This window comes from Rhododendron vialii, chromosome 2a (genome assembly GCF_030253575.1).
Source record: "Rhododendron vialii isolate Sample 1 chromosome 2a, ASM3025357v1".
Classification (NCBI taxonomy): Eukaryota; Viridiplantae; Streptophyta; class Magnoliopsida; order Ericales; family Ericaceae; genus Rhododendron; species Rhododendron vialii.
The window spans coordinates 35,442,276-35,462,488 of NC_080558.1; the positions used below are offsets into that span (position 1 = coordinate 35,442,276).

Below are 20,213 nucleotides of genomic sequence, written 5' to 3' on the forward strand. Positions count from 1 at the left end.
TGGGGTTTAAGTTTTAGGATTTTCAGATCCTAGTTTGTTTTGCTGTTTGGTTTTCTTTGTTTGTATCCTGTTGTCCTGCTGCTATTTGCAGGTCTAGGTCTTAGTTTTGGTTGGTTTTCTTCCTTGTTGAACCCTTTTTCAGAGTCCGTATTGTATACTCTGTTTGTTTGAGGCTGTTTGCTTTATAAAAGTGGTTAATTTACCCCCAAAAAAAAAACCCTCCAAGGAGATGTCCCAAGCATCAGGTTACTTCAGAATCATCAGAACCACCTTATACTGCTTTAGAACTCGATTTGGAGAAAAGACTTCATCAAAAGACTAGATTATGAAAACTATACAAATTAATGTTTTATGCACGCAAAAATTTCTCTTGGACATCAGTCCTTCCATCCTCAATCATGATGTGATTTTTTGAAATTGTTATTCTTTTCAGAAAAGTAGAAACGAAAGAGAAGGAGATCACATCTGGAAACTTTGTAGAAAAATATAATGAGCAACAAGGAAGGAAGCGCTGATACAAAATTATATTTTCTGGTAAGAGAATAAAAGGAGAAAATTGATGTGCAGAATTGACAGGGAGAGTAACTTAGAGTTCTCTCCCTCGTCACTACAAAATGTATTCAGAAAGTTCTAAATACACATGCCCTTAATGAGATAATATATAGCTTAACATTAGTTGTGAATAGGAGCTTAAAGGCTATATAATCAATGTAAGCTAATGACAGTTTGGACATCGACTCAGAGGCATAAGCACAAAACAAAAGGAAAAGGAATACAGAAAGACTTCAAGTTTTTCTGATCATGAAAAAGACTTTTGCGTATAATAGGTTCACTTCCTTATTCGCTAAAAACAAGCAATGAGCAAGACACATAATAAGCACAATAAACAAATAAGCACCAACTAAGACCACAAGACAATCAAAGGTCACAAACGGGAAACCCATATACTCTAGGTGTTTCTCCTTTTTCGCAACATTAGGATCTTCTTTCTGAATGTTATTCTGGTCTTCTCCTTATTTTCTGTATTTCGTGTCCTTTATATTTTGCCTGACCTTATTTTCAGTAATTGCTTGTCATTCTGTAGGTTTGGGTTTTAGATGCAACTCCTGGAAAAGTTCGAGCTGGTGGAGATAAAGAGGATCATCCTTTCGAATTGATCTCTTTCCTGAGGACATTGCCCAAGCAGGTGAGTTTTATTCCTTTTGTTGTACTAGCATTCTTAGGTTGTCCTCTTGCTTTTCGCTAGACTTTTCTATTCCTCTTTAGAATTTATTGTGCCTTGAAGTTCAAACACAAAATTTGAGGGTAGGATTTTTCTTGTTTTATGGAATGCAACTTAATACTCCAATTAAGCATGACAGCTATGGTGATCGAGTCATGTGGAGCTGTTGTGGTGTTCTGCGATTTGGAGTCACTTAGAGCTTAGTCAACTTGAGGTGGAGGAGAGAGCCAAGACAATCATAATATGCGAGAGTGGTTTATGCAGTAAGGAAATAGTATCATATGTTTGAAGTGGTATAATCATGTCTTTAATATTTTGTTAGGAACCATGCAATTACAGAATATGTGGTTTGGAGTATTTAGTTTCCTGATTTGGGTTGATTTGATTTCCCTTTTCTATATCTACTTGGTCAACAAGAAGTTTAGTTTATAATATTATGTTGTCCTTTTTACTCTCAGGTTTACTAGGATTTCCAGTACTGTAAATTAGGTTCTAAGCCGTAGGTATATGCAGTTGATTTTGAATAATGAAAAATATTTGTTAGCAAGTATCTCTTATATCGTGTTTGTTGTTACTTATTAGAGGGAGTACCTTAAATTCAAGCAAGTTCCTGGATTCTTGTTGCTCGACCTTTGTTAATATGCTTCTTTGTATCAGTGGTGGTGGTCGGTTGGAGATGTAGGAGATGAGCTAAGAGTCGGTTCTTTGGTTTGGTTGCCCTATGGCCTGTTCTTTATAGGAATTACACCTGATGTCAATCTTCTTCTGGGAGTGGTGGCTGGCCCTCGGTGGCTGACAAGATGCTTTGGGTTGAACCTTAATGAGTGAGTTATGCAGTAGAACGTGTGTCATAACAGGGGCCTCGGGGCGTAGATATGGAAGGTCAACATAATCTCAGGCTATAGTGAAGTAAGAGGTTGGTATGATGTGTGTTCCAAGCCATTGTGTTTTGGTCAAATGTCTCCCTCCTTTCCTAGGACTGGGGTCTAATGTCCTCCCATCCAGGAGTTTCTAGCCCTCGGACGAATTCATAAGCTCAAGCTTCCAATCCACAAGCCTTTCAATGCTCCCAAATGAGGTACATAAGTTCTGGTCGCAGACAAAGTACTGATGTCATCTTTTATATTTGTTCATCAAGCCCATGCAATCGAGCATCCCTTGTTGAGGATATGTTGGCAACATCTTCATTGTCTTTGGAGATACCCTTGGGGCCTAAAACCTTGTTGAAGCATCGCCAAGGGCCGTATTTGCAAGGTCCAGGCTGGGAATTAGTCTCTATGCGCTTAGCTGTTGAAGAGATCCTCAAGAGGATGGTGGTGTTTGGACTTCTGAGAATTAGTCTGCATTCGCTTAGCTGTTGATGTCTTGATTCTCAAGAGGATGGTGGTGTTCTGCATGGCATGCAGGCATCACCTTGTTTGGCTGACATTGTGGGGCCATTTAATTGGTTATTGATTGATCAGCCATGTGCCGAACAACAGTCTCGGTGCCATGTGCCAACACCACATGACAGGTGGAGCCCCAAAAGTGTGATGCAATCATGAAACACTGCACCTCATGTGGGCGTGCCACAGGCCGTCAACCATGGGGTCCTGCCACATGCTGTATCCAAATCTCTACATCACGTGGTCCAGTCCTCAAGGACCAAAGATCGCGTGTGTACATATGATTGTGATAGGCCTTCCATTGAGGAGCTGCGTCTGTTGGCAGTTAAGGCGTTGTTTATTGGAGAAGGAGAAGGAGTTAGTACTGATGGTAATGAATAAAGAGTAAGTGGTCTAGATATGCTACTTTACTTCTTCTTTGTGCTTTCTTACAGTCTAAAAGTTTGGTATGTTTTCTTTGTTAGCAGTTCTTAAACATAGAAATTAGGAATGCAAAAACTCCAGTTGAATGGACTGTGGATAATAGTTATCAACTTTGAAAATTTGTTTGTATACCAGAGTGCTATGTTAACATTTTTACTGCTTTGGTGGAAAGGAGATGAAAAGATTGCTCTTTTTGTCATGTGTAATTTATTTTTTTCTTGTTGGTTGGTTAACACTGTATCTTTGTGTCATCAGTCAATTCTATTTAGTTATTAGTAATTCTTTTCTTAAGGAAGGTTGCTTCAAAGCGGGATGTGGTGGTTGCACTTGAGAGACATGGGTTTTCAAAAGATGTGGCACAGGTATGTCTCTATCGCAAATGGATTTGCGTGCTTATAATCTAATTGGCTTACTCTATGTCTTGATGCTGCTCTTAGTAAAGAGTTTTAGCCTTCTTAGTCTCATATTGGTGTGCCCAACTCCGCTGGAAGATATCAGTACAGCTTGTATTATAGTTTCTTTAGTTATGCTCCCAACAACAAAATTGGACTACAGCTTCGCTTGATTTGAGTTGTTATACAGACAGTTTTGGTGGCCCTTACCTTTACTCAAGTAGGAGAAAAGTGAAATATTTAATCTTAATATATCTTTTTGTTAACATATTCCCCATCCTTGTGATGGGAGAATCAGAGAACGACTAATGGTGGTTGAAGTATGTTTACCAGATTCTCTCACACTTATGATGTAGGACCTTTAGGGTCATGAAACTAGAATTGGAGGGGGAGGCAGTTCCGTTGTCATACCAAGAGTGGGTTTTGGATAAGATAAGGTTGTTCGCCTCTGTCTCTGGTGCAACACACCAATCAGGCTATACTTGACAGGGGGGTGTCACTGGAGAAGTTGATAGGGAACGGTAAATGGGCCTTTCAATTGAGAAGAGTCAGTTAAAGTGTTTCTATTTTTGTATAGGTATGGGGTTGGTGGAGATAATATAGGTTGAGGCTTTGCAAGTTTATTTTGGTGACAAGTTAGCATTTCATAATGACTTCCTAAAGCTGCTATATAGGGTGCTTTTCAGCATTATTTTTGGAAAACGATGGTGATGAAATAGATTTTAGGTTTAAATTTCAGAGAGGTTGCTGGACTGCTGGTTTGACTTTGAGAAGGGTTTTCTGGGTGAAGGCTTAAAGGAAGTTATGCCATTGGCAATAATTATTTTTGAGCAATGAGAATCTAAAAAAGGTTGCATTTGTCGAATATCAATTTTTATGTGCAGTGGTGTGGTTTCTGCATATTTATGGAGGAAATTCTGTTTGCATTTATCTCTTGAATTGGTTATTACAATTTTCAGCATTGCTACTCTTCGATTATTGAAAAGTGTGTCTTCGTTTGATCTTTTCCAACCTATGAACGCAATCACTCAGTTTAACAGTCAGTTTCTATTTCTTCTATATTTCTCATTCATAGGTTTACATGTACTGTACCTTTGTGATGCCAGGTTAAACTTGTGATGCACAACTTCCTTTCAGCACTTGTGAATACATTTGCATTTCCGTATTCACGAGTTTCTAACTCCTTTGATGATATCAATTTTACATTCTTGTCTTTATTGTTTTCTACTCCTTTTGCTGGCATCTATTTCTTGTGTACCCCTTATAATGTTGTCACTAGTCTCAATTATTTTGTTCTTCTTTTTGGATCTGGTTTTTGTTGCTAGTGGGTGGTAACTAACCTCCGAGAGAGCAGCCCTTCTGGTTCATCACCGTCAAGTTTCTCATGGGTGTTTGACCTCAATGGAATAGCTGAGATGTATCAATCATATGAAGAAACAAGTTTGTGGTATGCAACACTTAAATTACACCGCATGGTGACAAATATGGTGTCTTTTCTCGTATGAAACCATTTTTTGTACTTTCTTGCCTCAACATCACGGGATGCATTCTTTTAGATGGTGTAGTGTTGTGAGATCTGATGTTTCTCTAATTCTAGATACAAGGCTGATGCTTGCTGCTATTCTGAAAGAAAACTTATAATACATCCCATTCCTATGGTTAACTTGTCCATTAGTCTTGCAAATTGTTACAATGTGCTTACCAACTACTAGATTTCGACAAGTCAAAACATTTCTCAAAATGTAGTACTGCCTATAAGTAAGATACACAGTGAAAACTAGATTTCAACTAAGTCTAAACATTTCATAAAATCTCTCATTGCTTGTAATTAAGGCAACTTAAATATTTTTCCTTATCTCTTTTCTTGTCCCCCCTCTCTCTCTAAGATATTTCAAAAATAATCTTAAATATTGAAACGTTTATCTCCCCTCGCAAGACTAGAACATTCACCAAAAACCTAACAAACTCTTCGAAAAGAAGAAAAATGATGACTACATGAAATATTAGTTCGACGATCTTGATAATTTTAGCACTTTCAAGCTAAAAATTGTCAAAAAATCGATGAAGCTAAAAAGAATTAATAACTATGAAGAATTTGTCTATGAAAGGTGAATTATCAACATATTATCAAACTGATAACGTTAATCAGAAGTAGTAATTAAAGAAAGGACGCTAGAGGTATCAGAATGGACAGAAAAATGGAAAAGACCCATCGGAGGATTTTTTGTTTTGGTTTATGCATGTGAATCAGGGTTGACAATTTTAATTGGGTCGAACAAACCAATCTACAAAACCATGCCAATCTCATTGAAGAAGTGGGCCATCATCATATCCTTCATAGGAAGCTGGAAATATTTGTTTGCTTTTAAGAACAAAAAGATGTTTGGAAAGAACATTGTTCCTTGATAAGAATTTAATATGTGGTAGTTTGTGTTGAATAGCTTCATATACATTGTTGGGCCTATTTCCTGCCAGCTTAAGCTTTTTGGCTACTGGGAACTTAACAATGTGTTCTCTTGATTGAATCTTGACCGGTGGAGGAAGCATTAGCACTGTTGATGCGGACACATTTTTTAAATATGAGAGGAGGTGAAGGAGAGGATAATAGTACAAGCATTGATGCACTATATTAGAAAAACACATCGTATTTGACTTACTCTTCATTCTTGTTTTATACTCCCTCCGTCCTCATTATTTTGTCCCTCGTCCTATCCCAACCCCAACCGGATAAAAAACTAATTATAACTTTTAATTGGTGAAACTATTTATATGCAATATGGATCTTGTTTGATAGATCTCAATGAGCTCGTTTAAACAATGTTTTCAAAATTACCTAAAAGATTATATATTGCAAGATATAATCAATTGAAAAGTAACACGGACTCCCAAAAGGGACTAAAGAATTGGGACGGAGGGAGTACAATATTGGTTTCAGGAGGGGGCAACTTTTTTTGTGGCTTGGATCGCCTGCTAGTAGAGGTGGTGGTTGAGGGGATTTTGGGGTTTAAGATTGGCAGGGTTGGTTTTGCAGCAATTGATATAGTTAAATAGTGCAATAGTTTCCATGTAAATCTTCCAAAAGAATTGACTCCCCAAAATTTGATCCTGCAAAAGACACTAATTATATCTTCTGTATTTATGGTGAATTACATACATACGCAAAACCATAATGTATAAACAAGGGCAAAATTAACCTACTACATACAAACGGGATTCCAATGTAATCTTTGAATCTAAACTCCCCATGAACAAGGTTGTTGCAGTTTGATAAAATAAAAATAAAAAATTTAGATTGAAGAAGGTAAAAGAAATAAGCTAAACAAAGCAGACTTCATCCCTCCTGCCAAAATCATTATCTTCAAACCTCGCAAAGTCTTGCTCCATCAAGGGTCTTCCTTGCATGACTTCTTTTTTCCTTTTTAAAATTGCTTTGTCATTATATTTTGGCTGTAGTACATGGAGCTTTTTCATCGGTTCTTCGATACATCCAGGAAAATAGTGGAAGATGTACCTCGAGGTGTGCATGTTAACTTTTTGAAAGCAGAAAGGAGCTTGCACAGGTGGGCCCTTGAAGATCTTCAGAGGATTCACGTTGCCGAGGAGTTAGCTGCTGATGAGGGAGGTGGAGTTGAAATGCATGTGCTTGAAGATGCTGGCCACTGGGTATGTTACCCTCTTACTCCTTCGTAGAGTATTTATGCTGTTTGGTAGAATATTGTTAGAATTGTTACATGCATAATCCCTGTAGAAGCTAAGTGTTCTCATTCATTTGGTTGTTGCGGGTATGTCAAATTCTGAGAATATTATAGTGATTAGCCCATGTCACGGCTCTGTTTAACCTAGTTGTCTACGTATATGAGTAACTCGGTATGAGATTTTTTGAAAATTGTGGAGTGAGGTTGTGGCAGGTGGGGCTGTTAAGGCATCCAGCTCGAAACTAATTGGGAAAGAGTAGAAAGAATGGCGTGGGCAATATAGTTTTAGGGGTACTATTTTAGTAACTACGGGAAAGCTCTAACAATCCTGTGCAAGTCCCACGCACGTGGAGAAGTAGATAGAAGAATTGGAAGACATAATTAGAAACATGACTTAGGTAGGCAGAGTAACTTTCAATGGCTTAGAATCGGTTGAGTAGCCTCTGTCATGGCTCTGTTTAACCCTAGTTGTCTACATATATGAGTAACTCGGTACGTGACAAATTTTTTCAAATGCGGGGCGAGGTTGGGGCAGGTGGGGCTGTTAAGGCATCCAGCTCGAAACTAATTGGCAAAGAGTAGAAAGAATGGCATGGGCAATATAGTTTTAGGGGTACTGTTTTAGTAACCACGGGAAAGCTCTAACAATCCCGTGCAAGTCCCATGCACGTGGAGAAGTGGATAGAAGAATTGGAAGACATAATTAGAAACATGACTTAGGAAGGCAGAGTCACTTTCAATGGCTTAGAATCAGTTGATATTGAGCTCTATTGCAATCACAAGTAATTTGGTAATTGGTTCCTTATCTGGCTATCTGTTACTGTCAAAAAACAGAAGAAAAAATATGAAACCAACTACCAAGTTACATATAATTGCTACAGAAGCTGAAATCAACGTATTCTAAACTACTGAAAGTGAGTCTTACTAATGACCTAAAGCCTAGCTCTCATTTCATGCATTCAAATCAAAACTAGCCGGCAATGGGATCATATACTAGCTTGGGAGGGATTATCTGAACTGTGGGACAAGCTTGGTAAGCTAAGGAATATGAGTGAAGAGTAAGGCACAATGTATGAACTAGTTGACCAGTAGAGAATGCTTCGTAAGAACTAGAGTTGGCCCCCCTCTAGATTTAATAGACTTCGGTTTGGCCATTTGGGGCTGGGACAATAACCTTGGTGATCTAATCCACATGAATTTTCTAGTCATAGTTCACCCAGGGTTAGCATTGTATAAACTAGATACCACATAGCGTCCCAGTTCCTATCACCACGTTCATCAATGCAAGAACCATGACCTTCACAGCCACGACAACGACGACCATGAGAAGACATCCTTTGTCGGAAAATAAAGTAAAAGACTTGAAAAATGTAGAAGTGGAGGCAATCACAGGGAAGCTAATGAGCATAATGGCCAAGAGTAGACATTAACAACAGGCGATAAGGTCTTGCCGGCAATGTTTGATCTTTGGACCAACAAAGATGTGAGTTTGAGGATGACTAAGAATGCGGAACTAACGACTCTATTAGGATATCAAATTACCAAAATTTTCATGATTTTTCCAGTGGATGAGATTGGTTGAGTGGTCTCAATGGGAGATAGGGTTGCATGCGTTCATGATTGAGCAAGAATAAGTTTGGGAAGCAGTGGAATTTTCCAGCAGTGTGAAAGGAATAGCATTCAACCTTGATAATGAAAATATAGGGACTGTTTTCCTTGGTGGTGATATTGCATTAAAGGAGATTTTTCCGTTCAAAAAATGAAACATATAGTTGAGGGAAAATGTCACTGCCAATATCATCCAGTTCTGCAACTTTATACGTCCGTTCCGAAGGTGAAGTTTGAAATCATCTCTTTCTATTCCAACCTAAGAGTGGGCTAAGGCCCTTTGTTTCAAGGCCTGACTGGTTGAGTAAAACAGGGACTATCTTGTGTCGGTATCCAACTCGCCGGAGAGCTACTTCAATCTTTATCTCTATGGCATGTTTGGGATTGACAAGATCTTGAGAAAATTCATTAGCCTTTCCAAATAAATTGACGTAAAGTCACATCTCAAGTTTTATCCGCCGCTGATGGTTGGGCATGAGAGGTCTAATGCTGAAGAAGAATACGAGGCACTCAAAGTTACTACCTCTGAGTTGCTATAGCTTGCTTACTTGCTAACCTCTGTCACAGTGTCATTTCGCCATCACTTTCTCCTTCACTGTGATAGTTCATGCTAGCACTATAGACATGTAGACCACTTTTGTGTTCCATGCCTGATCTAAGCGCATAGAATTTAACTACCACTTCGTTTTTGACCTCATCATCACGGGAAAATTGCTCATTCGACTTGTGGCAACAATCAAGTGGCAGCCATTTTCACTAATGGATTGCCTGAACCAGCCTTCCATCAGTTTGGTGGCCTTTCTCTTGAGCTCTTAATCAGTCATATTATCAGCTTCATCCAATCAAATTTGCTTGGACTTGGTTACTACTGTCGTCTGCCCATGTAGATTCTTCGGACCATTCAACCTCTGGTAAGTAACTGTTTTGCGAAATCATGATCCTTCTGGGGTTCTGCACCAGCCATATCATGACAAGCCAAGGGAATAAGATAACTCAAGATTAAATTAACCAACGGAATAAAAATGCCACAAAAATCAGTATCTTAACCATCAAATGCGAGTGTAATCAAGTACTATTTGCCCACAAAAAAGGGCATAAGAAAAGGCTATTACGGTGCAGTTCAAGCCCCTAATTTGAGAAAGAAAGACTATTCAAAAAACCTCTTGTGGTCAACAGATAATCTATTTGTGTCTTGCTACAGGCACTTTGAGATGAATAGAGTAGAATCATTGAAACAAAAACGACGTGTGGTGCTCCAAATAGGTTTTTTCTTTTTCTTTTTTGTGTGGAAATAGGCCAAGAACCAAACAAAATAGGATAGCAGGCTCTCGTCTGATGGCTTCAAATCTTTTTAATAAATCTCCGTAATGATCAAGAGAGCAAGACCTACTGGGTTTATATAGTCACTGGACTACAGAAGCTGGCGTCATGCTGGCATAATCATATGGCACATGTCACTTGCAGTTTTTGAATTGTTCATGACTTATGGGGTTGGATCCTGTTGTTCAAATTCCAAGTAAAGTTGAAGTATGAAACTAGAGTGAGGTGAGCCAGAGAAGCTAGAAGAAGTGCATAGGCAGAACGAGATTAGAGGAGTGGGTTTAGGGCATAATAATTAGTCCCTTCACTTGGCACTTGCATGCAAATAACCTCAATTTTAGCCTCTCATAAAATCTAGGTGATGTACTGCAAACAAGGAGCAAGGAAAACCAAGATTAAGGAAGCATTCACATCAGGGAACTGCTTAATTTTAGAAAATATTTCGGGATCAATTGGAATAATGTCTGCTTATGTTTGTAGTGCTACTAGAGTCTTGCTTATATTCACATTAGGTCAAGTATGTTGCTGGTTAGTTTGCAATAGTTTTCCAGGTGAGGGTACTTTTGTAATTTTGTGGATTTGCATCAAGTTATTTTTGGGTTTTTAATTGTGAGCCCTATTTAGTATTGGTTAAGAACTAGCAGGCCAAAGAATATTAGGGTTTCCTTTTGTTAAGTAATCCATTGGTCTAGGAAATACTCCAAGTCTCGTGACATACGACAAGCCAGGGACACAAATGGGACACGCCACATGGTGTGTCCATTGAATTTAATTATTTTTAAGCAGTAGACACATCGACATTGGGACACTCTTGTCTCAATTTGGACACCGATAGAAACATGACAGTGATCTATTTATAATATAAAAACTGGAGTATGATATTTCAAAAATATGAGGGGAAAAGCACGAATAAATGAATTATGACCAGAAATTCCTCGTTCAACTTGTAACATCAGAAAAGGAATCAATAATAATTGTTAAGATTCTATTAGTTTTGGTTATTTCCTTTCATATGGATATTAATTAAATATCTATCGTAATATATAGATGAATATTCAAAGATTTTGCCTTATCTGTGTGTCGGTATCCGTGCTTCTTCGATATCAATGGAGTTAAGTGATAGAAAACAGAGAAACAGATACGGAAAATACTGATATTATTTCTGAATGAATTACAATGAGGTGAGTACATCTTTAAATAGAGTAAAGCTATGCCTAAGAAAGGAAGATTACAAGATTTGATTACGATATGATTACCCTATGATTACGATATGATTACCCTATGATTACGATATGATTACCCTATGATTATGCTATGATTTGATTACGATACATGTCCTAAAATAGCATATTACAAGAAGATACAGAATATATATTCTAGATACAGAATATATATTCACACCCCCCCTCAAACTCAAGGTGCGAGGGCAGAGAGCATCGAGAGTTTGTCAAGGAGAAAGCGGAAACGAGCAGCGGTATGGGTCTTCGTGAAGAAATCAGCCAGCTGCAATGTGGAGGAGACGAAGGGTAAAGCAATGGTGCCAGACTGAAGATGCTGACGTATGAAATGACAATCAATCTCAATGTGCTTCGTGCGCTCATGGAAGACCGAGTTGTGGGCAAGCTGAATAGCACTCTTATTGTCGCAGCAAAGAGGCGTAGGAGTAGTAACAGAGACCCCCATATCGGAAATAAGCCAGCGAAGCCAGACGATTTCAGAGGTAGCATGGGCCATGGCACGATATTCAGCTTCCGCGGTGGAGCAAGCAACAACAGATTGCTTTTTGCTTTTCCAAGAGATAAGAGAATCGCCTAGAAAAACACAGAGGCCAGAGGTAGATTTGCGGTCATTGACATCACCTGCCCAGTCAGCATCAGCATAAGCATGGAGGGTTAAGCTTGATGTAGAAGAAATCAGAAGGCACTGATGAAGGGTACCACGAAGATAACGGAGAATACGTAAGAGGGCAGCCCAATGCGTAGTCCGGGGGGGCAGAGACAAACTGACTAACAATGTGAACTGCATAAGAAATATCTGGCCGAGTAACAGTAAGATAAACTAAGCAGCCCACCAATTCGCGATATTCCGTAGGATCCTCAAGGGGGACACCATCAGAGGCAGAGAACTTGGCATGGAGTTCAAGGGAAGTATCAACAGTCTTCGTATCCGTGAGACGAGCACGGTGAAGAATATCAGTAACATACTTGGACTGTCCCAAAAGATACCCTTGAGGAGAGGAAGCAACTTCAATACCAAGGAAATAACGTAGCGGGCCCAAGTCTTTCATTTCGAACTCACGGAAGAGATGACTTTTGACTTCAGCAATAGCAGTAGAATCAGAACCAGTGATGATCATGTCATCAACATAAAGTAAGAGAAGTACCAGGCCATGAGAGGTGCGACGGAGAAATAGAGCAGAGTCATGCATGCTAGGCGTGAAGCCAATCTGAAGAACATCTTGGAAGCGTGAATACCAAGCGCGAGGGGACTGTTTCAAGCCATAGAGAGCACGACGCAAGCGACAAACCATACCGGAAGGATGAGAGAAGCCAGGAGGAGGCCGCATATAAACCTCTTCAGAGAGATTGCCATTGAGAAAAGCATTCTTTACATCCAACTGAGAAAGAGGCCACTGGTGCACTGCGGCCACTGAGATCAAGGTGCGAACAGTGGTCATTTTGGCAACGGGGGCAAAAGTTTCCTCATAATCAATCCCATACTCCTGAGAAAACCCTTTAGCAACTAAGCGGGCTTTATACCGTTCTAAAGAACCATCAGAATAAGTCTTAACCTTGTAGACCCATTTGCAACCGATTAGATTCTTACCATCCGGAAGTGAAACCAGCTCCCAAGTTTGATTGTGAGCAAGAGCAGTAAGTTCAGCTTGCATGGCATTCATCCAATTGGGATCATTGCAAGCTTCTTTATAGGACCTAGGCTCAAAATAAGTGTGAATGCGGGAAAGGAATGATTGATAAGAGGATGAGAAACAAGTATTAGTAAAGCCATATTTTACCGGTGGTTGACGATTGTCGCGGACGGGATACCGGCGGGCAGGCGGATCAGGATCCGCAGAGGCAGATTGGGGAGCAGCTGTAGAAGTTGGACGACGGGTGTAGACCTGGGTGATCGGAGCACGACGAGGTGATGCTGAGGGGGCTGCAGAAATATCAGATACCTGAAGAGTGGAGGTGTACTCTTCGGGAGGCACATCCAGATCCATAGGAAATGGGTCAATATGGATCAAGTCTTCTTTGGCTACTGGAGCAGTGCGAGGTGGAAGAGTAAAATAGGGAAGACGCTCTAAGAAGACAACGTGCCTTGAAACATAAAGCTTTTTGGTCACAGGATCATAACACCGATACCCTTTTTGATTAATGCCATACCCTAAAAAAACACCTAAGACACAGCGGGTGCTGAGCTTAGTGCGGTCTTTCTTGGGGAGGAGAACAAAACAGGTAGAACCAAACACTCGAAGAAGAGAGTAATTAGGAACCTGACCATAAAGCCGCTCATAAGGAGAGCTACCAGAAAGAAGAGGGGTGGGCATCCGATTCAGGAGATAGGCTGCAGTGAGAACAGCTTCTCCCCAGTAACAGGACGGGACGGAGGAAGATAGGAGTAGAGACCGAGCAGTATTAAGAAGGTGACGATGTTTTCTTTCAGCTCTACCATTTTGGGCAGGAGTGTCAGTGCAAGATGATTGGTGGATAGTTCCAAGCGAATCTAGGAATTTATGAAACTCTGAAAGTGAATATTCCCCACCCAAGTCAGACCGAAGAATTTTAACCGATGTAGAAAACTGATTTTGAACCATGGCATGGAAATTCTTATAAATCGTAAAGAACTCAGATTTGTGTGTCATTAAGTAAACCCAAGTATACCGACTAAAATCATCCACAAAAGAGACATAATAAACAAAACCACCTTTAGTAGCAACCGGAGAAGGGCCCCATAAATCAGTGTGAACAAGCTGAAAAGGCGAAGTAGAAATAGAGGTACTTTTATTAAAAGGTAAAGCTGACATTTTTGCAAACTTACAACCACTGCATTCTGAAATATTACTGACTGAAATATGACCCAAATGACCTGACTTAACTAAAAGTTTTAGACGTTCACTAGACAGATGTCCTAATCTAGAATGCCAAAGATAAAATGGAGATGACTTATGATCTAAACAAAAAGATGACGCAGCAGTGGAAGAAGGTTTTATTAGGAGATGCAAGTACTCCAAAAGATAGAGATCACCAACTCTACGGCCTGCCCCAATCTGCTTCTTGGAATCCCGATCCTGCACAACACAACCAGAGGAAGAGAAAACAACATCAAAACCAGAGTCGGATAATTGGCTGATTGAAAGTAGGCTCAAAGACAACTGAGGAACATAAAAGACATTAGGAATAGATAGTGAAGGTGCAGTAGAAGATAGAATGGAGCCAATAGAAGCAACATGCATGGGAGAACCATTGGCTGTGGCAATACTAATAGGAAAAGCAGGTGGCACACAATTACTAAGAAGAGACATATCAGGAGTCATATGATGAGAAGAGCCAGAATCAAAGATCCAAGTGGTGGGTTGGATACCTGAGGTGGGAGAACCACGCAAACCTGAGTGAGTGGTAGTCATGGCAGAAGCTTGGGGGGAACCCCCTCGAATGGCTTCCATGTAAGCCTGAAACTGTTGAAATTGCTCATAATCAAACTCTGGAGGTGCACTACTGGAGGCCGGTGCTGCCAAGGCTGCAGGAGGGCGAGAATGCTGTTGTGGTGCCCGAGACTGATGCGGGGCATGAGGACCAGTTGACTGAGTAACATTTCGTCCCTTTGGCTTGGGACGGTTAGGGCATTGATGCTTCCAATGACCCTTCTGATGGCAATAGTTACACTCATCTTCAGGAATTTGAGGCCTTGGCTTGGCCGCAAATTGGACAGGATGAGATGCTGGAGTGGGCGAGTGATGTGTCGGATATTGGCCAGATGGAGCAAATGGAGCAGCGAAGACAGACTGTGAGGGAGGTGCAAGATTAGCCACTTTGAAGCGCGTTTCCTCAGCGATAAGCTCATGAACAGCACCATCTACTGAGGGCAATGGAGACCGATGCAAGATAGCCCCACGAAGAGGCTCAAACTGAGGCCGAAGGGCCATGAGAAACTGAACAAGTCGTAGTTCCTCACGAAATCTGACATAACTCTCAAGTAGCTGCAAATCTGAAGGTTCCATGAGAGCTAACTGATCCCAATAAGTAGTCATTTCGTTATAAAATTCTTGAATCGATTTATTGTTTTGGGTGGTATTTCGGATGGACATTTCAAGCTCATATCGTTTAGCAAAATTTGATTCAAGATACAGAGCTTGTAGATAATCCCAAACTTTCTTTGCTGTGTTATATTTCGAAAAATTCATGCCAATACTTGGTTCTACGGAGTTGTGAAACCAAGTCAAAATCTGTGCATTCCCTGTGTTCCATTTTCCCAAGGCAGTGGCATACCCTGGGTCTTTTGGATCAGAAGGAGGTAGCGTAGAACCGTCTACGTATCCCCACATTTCTTTACCAACAACAAAATTTTTCATCACATGAGCCCAATAGGAGTAGCTGTTACCGGTCAAACGAACACTAATAGCCTGATTTTTATCGCCAGACATGATGCTAACAGAGAAACGCAGTCAAAAAAGAAAACAAAATACCAGAGTACCAATCTGCCTTAGACTGGTTCGTCGGAGTTGTAACAGAGGTTGCCGGAGCTACTGCAGTGCCTGCAAGTGCTGCTGGAGGTTGTCGGAGTGTGGGTAGGTCACCGGCGGTTGGAGAGGGATGGGTGTTGGCTGCTGTGGGTATTTCTTGTGATTTGAGTTGCTGAAAAACAGAGAGATAGGGAACGATAGTAGCTGACAGAGGGAAAGAGATTTGAGGATAGAAGACTGATTGGAAAACAGGTTAGGGTTTCGGAATCGGCTTTGATACCATGATAGAAAACAGAGAAACAGAGACAGAAAATACTGATATTATTTCTGAATGAATTACAATGAGGTGAGTACATCTTTAAATAGAGTAAAGCTATGCCTAAGAAAGGAAGATTACAAGATTTGATTACGATATGATTACCCTATGATTACGCTATGATATGATTACGATATGATTACCCTATGATTATGCTATGATTTGATTACGATACATGTCCTAAAATAGCATATTACAAGAAGATACAGAATATATATTCTAGATACAGAATATATATTCACATTAAGTACATATACGGAAGGAGTCTGGATCATCTGAAGCTATACCGTAAAGTTGATTTTAAAGTTTTCGGTTGGTCCACATGGGACAGATTATATTTGTGTGTTTTACCTGCTTTACACATGATAGAAATGCTTTCTATTCTAATCACAAAGTGAAATCCCTCCCATCCAATATCCCTTCGTCTTCTCTCTCTCTTGCTCTCTCTTCGTTGAATAATCCTCAACCAGAAAATCTGTCTCTATGTGCTGAGATCCAGTGCAAAGTATATGTAAAGATGTTCCCTCATCGCTACACTTTTAACTACTAATCATTTTTTTTTCCTGAAGTTGCCCTTGAAAGATGAACATTACACATTCGTCTTCTTTCTAATAGAATTCAAATATTCGATGTGATTATGTTTGACAGAAAAGATATTTAATGACCCTAAAAACGAAAGTTACCAAGGATTAAAACCCACTTTATCTTCATTAGTTTCCGTATGAATCCAAAGAAATTTTAGATAAAAAGCTCACAGTTCTTAAAAGTTAATGGATGTGAGATTGATGAGAGAGAGAGAGAGAGAGAGAGAGAGAGAGAGATGGCAAGTTCTTAATTGTTTTGGCTTTCCTTTGTCAACTTCAGAAATCTAACAGTAATTGTGAAGTTGACCCTCAATGCGAAATCTTTGAGGTAAGGATCACCTATGTAAAAGATGGATACATACATGGTCAGATGATTTCTACTTCGCACTTAAGGCCTTACTAATTTACTTTTGAAAATCTGGACTCTTAGAATTGTCACAGCCTCAATTTTTTGTTTTAGTTGTGTGATGCAATTCTACCATTAGATGTGATGTTATGCATCTTCTAGGAGTGAATCCTTGAGTTTGTTACTTCTTCGCATTTTTATGCCAAAGCAACCCTAATTAGAGTTCATGGGTGCTGTTCTCAGCACCCAAACAGACCTGTTTCTGTCTCGTCTCTCCTATTTAGTTTATCCTCCAACCCTAATCCTTCCGTTTTCGATGAAAATTGTTAATGTCCCTTATTGTTCTACATCTCTATGTGTCACGGGACTATTGTGGGACACGTGATATATGGGCATTTGAAACTTATTTGGTATTAGTTTATGGGAAACATTCACAAGCCAACCAACATGACATTTGATGGAAGTTGAAGTTGGACACCATATTTTCCCATTTCTACTTGGATGGCACGCATGGCTTTTGGTTGATTAATTTCCTTTGTCCGCATTCGTAGGAACTTAGGAAGGTACTTGATTCTACCATTTCTTCGACGCTAACATGTTCTGATCTGTTGGCAGGTACATGCAGATAACCCTGATGGTCTCTTCAAGATTCTCTCTTTCTCGTTTCAGGGTATATATAAATGAGAACTTCGGTCTCGTCCTTCAGCTTTAGAAATAACATACTGCGAGTTAAGTCATATATCAATAGTTTTTCTCATAGTTTTGCCAGTTTCTTCTCATTCTTTTTGTACTCCCTCCGTCCTTAAATAAGTATCCAGCACGCAAAACTAAGCCTTCAAAAAGATGCATTTGTTTCGTTAAAAAAATCAAATTTTTTTCACAAATCAATAGATAGCAATGAGTTCTATTAGATTGTGAAAAAAAAATTAAATTTTTTAATAAAAATATTTATGTTTTGTAAAGCCTAGTTTTGTGCGCCGAACTCTTATTTAGGGACAGAGGGAGTATGTGTTTACAACCCTATGTTTCCAATTTTTTGCACCAGAAATCAATGTGGTTGCTAGATTCAGAAAGCACCCATTCTTGTATCAATCGATATGGTCAAATGAGAGCGAGTCTTCAATATCTTGTAATATTCAGATTTTAGATTACAGAATCAAATTTGTATCTTTTCAAAGGTCACACTACTCGCCATGTGTGATGGACAGTTATCATTCACTCGGTTCTATTATGACTCCAGTATGAGAAGGTCTCTCAGAAAAAAATTCAGGGGCTACCAACCTTCTCCTTTGTTTCTTAGCTGCTTGGGGCTGTATTTGTGACTTTTCTAGCGACTCTTAGGCTCCGTTTGTTTGGGCGTAAAATGTTTTACTATCTATTTTCCGGTGTTTGGTTGTATAAAAAATGAGGAAAACATTTTACATTGTAAAACACTTTACATCTAAACAAACAGAGCCTGGACATTCTTGGATTGTGTCACAAAAATGTTACTTTTGACCTTGTTTTGAGCAAGTTTTAGCATGCAGTTTCATTCTTACAAGCTCCAATTATGAAAGGCGACAAACTTGCTCCATCTGAATGCCCTCCGAATGATAGTGAGAGAGTTCAAATGCAAATGGTTCATATTCATCTAGTGTTGATACTTGATAGTCTAATATATCGGCTCAAGTGTCAAGTATGTGCTCTACTTGATATTGCCTAGGTTATTCTGTACTTAGGAGACACCTCACACCTGAGTGATCCTGGTTTAATTCATTAGAAAGCTATAAAGATCCGGGGTAGCCAAGATGGCTGTGGGCAATGGCGGCTCCAGGAATTTGTAGTAGGGTGTTTAGAAAATTACCTTAACTCTATTTCCTAATTTGTTAACCAATAATATATGCCCAAAAACCTCATATATTAGTATAAATAGCGTGGGGAAAAAAACATAACTTGTATTCTAAAAAAATTAACTACAAGGCGAAATGAGGACTTAAACATATATACTATATTTTATTGGAAATTCAATTTTTTTTTTTAAAGTAGTCGTATTTGCGTAGTAGACAATGTTTCGAGAATGGAGGGAGTTATATTTTCCAGATGTCCTAGACGAATTCTCATATTTTGTGCAAATGTTTAACCGGCATATTAATCTAGTAAAACCATTTTGAAAGAAGTTGTAGCAAGTACGTTGCGCCCGACCTTTTCGAAAATGTTGTTTGTTAGGAAGATATGATGAAATTTTCTATCATACTCTTAAATTCGAAGGAATATTATTCAATTTAACAGAGTTTTGCAATGTAGTTGAGTTTTAAGACTTTATCGGTAATTCTATAAGCTAACTAGACAACAAATAATTAAGTAGTTGTTGTCAGGAATGCGAAATTAACACATTTAAACCATCAACACTAGAGATGGAGAGAGAGAATGCACAGGATAATACTTAAACCAAAAGATTCTTTGTTCTCTCTTTCTTTTTTTCAATTCTTTTTCCATGTGAGCTTTATTTGAAGTAATGTGTTAGGTGCTCAAATATGAATTACCTTATTTTCCGTTTGACCCCACAAAAAAAAAATTGAATTACCTGGATTGATTGGGGTATAATTGGATTGTGATTGAGTGTTCAATTGGTTGAGTTGGGTGTTCAATTATTTTTGGGTAAGATGTTCAATACTATTAGAATTGGGTGTTCATTGATATTTGAATTGAATGTTCAAAAAATGCTAGCCCATAATTTTACATCTATTCTAAGCATGGGTGTTCATGTGACCATTCAATGTTGAATGTACAGCAGCCCATAGCAATGGGTTACTCCCATTGGATTGGCTCTCATGCGGCCATGGGTTCAGGAAGTGCCAACGCCCCTCGCTCCCGTTTAAATCCCATGGTCTGCCTATTGCCTTTCCTCGTGTAGGGTGGTGCGCATCTATGAGTTTCGAGTCTCCCTTAGAGGGCCCCATCACGGGTTTAGAATTCCTATGGTCACGCGGTAGCTAATGCATGGTCACCCCCTTCTCCACCCTTTTCAAGTCGCAAAAAAAAAGTAAGATACTCCTACATGTCATGCCGTCATGGACTCATGGTATATGGTTGCACGCTCTGATTTCATTGCTCGATATTATAAATTCGGTTTCGAGGCCCTGAAAATTAATAGAGTAGAGATAATTCTCCAGCCGTCGCCTTCTTCAAGCATTATTGCTCTTCGCAGTCAAAACAACTCAAAACTCGTACTCGTTTGCTTGAGTGAATGTAGAACATTT

At 39.4% G+C, this 20,213-nt stretch overlaps 1 protein-coding gene across 4 annotated transcripts in view; it reads left to right on the forward strand.

Annotated features, from left to right (window-relative positions):
- The window catches only part of LOC131316174 (uncharacterized), a 35,053-nt gene extending 16,542 nt beyond the window's left edge, over window positions 1-18,511 (forward strand). The window contains exons 9-14 of one of the 4 annotated variants that reach the window (XR_009197022.1): window positions 1,085-1,186; window positions 3,327-3,392; window positions 4,748-4,869; window positions 6,914-7,085; window positions 17,590-17,761; window positions 17,979-18,150. Coding sequence is in view for 3 of the 4 variants with exons in the window: in XM_058345455.1 (XP_058201438.1) it covers window positions 1,085-1,186; window positions 3,327-3,392; window positions 4,748-4,869; window positions 6,914-7,085; window positions 17,590-17,658 (531 nt within the window). In the remaining variant the exon portion in view is untranslated. Of the gene's footprint in view, window positions 1-1,084; window positions 1,187-3,326; window positions 3,393-4,747; window positions 4,870-6,875; window positions 7,086-17,589 lie in introns of those variants that run through there. The other 3 variants (XM_058345455.1, XM_058345454.1, XM_058345456.1) reach the window with 3 other exon arrangements.
- The last annotated feature ends 1,702 nt before the right edge of the window (window positions 18,512-20,213 follow it).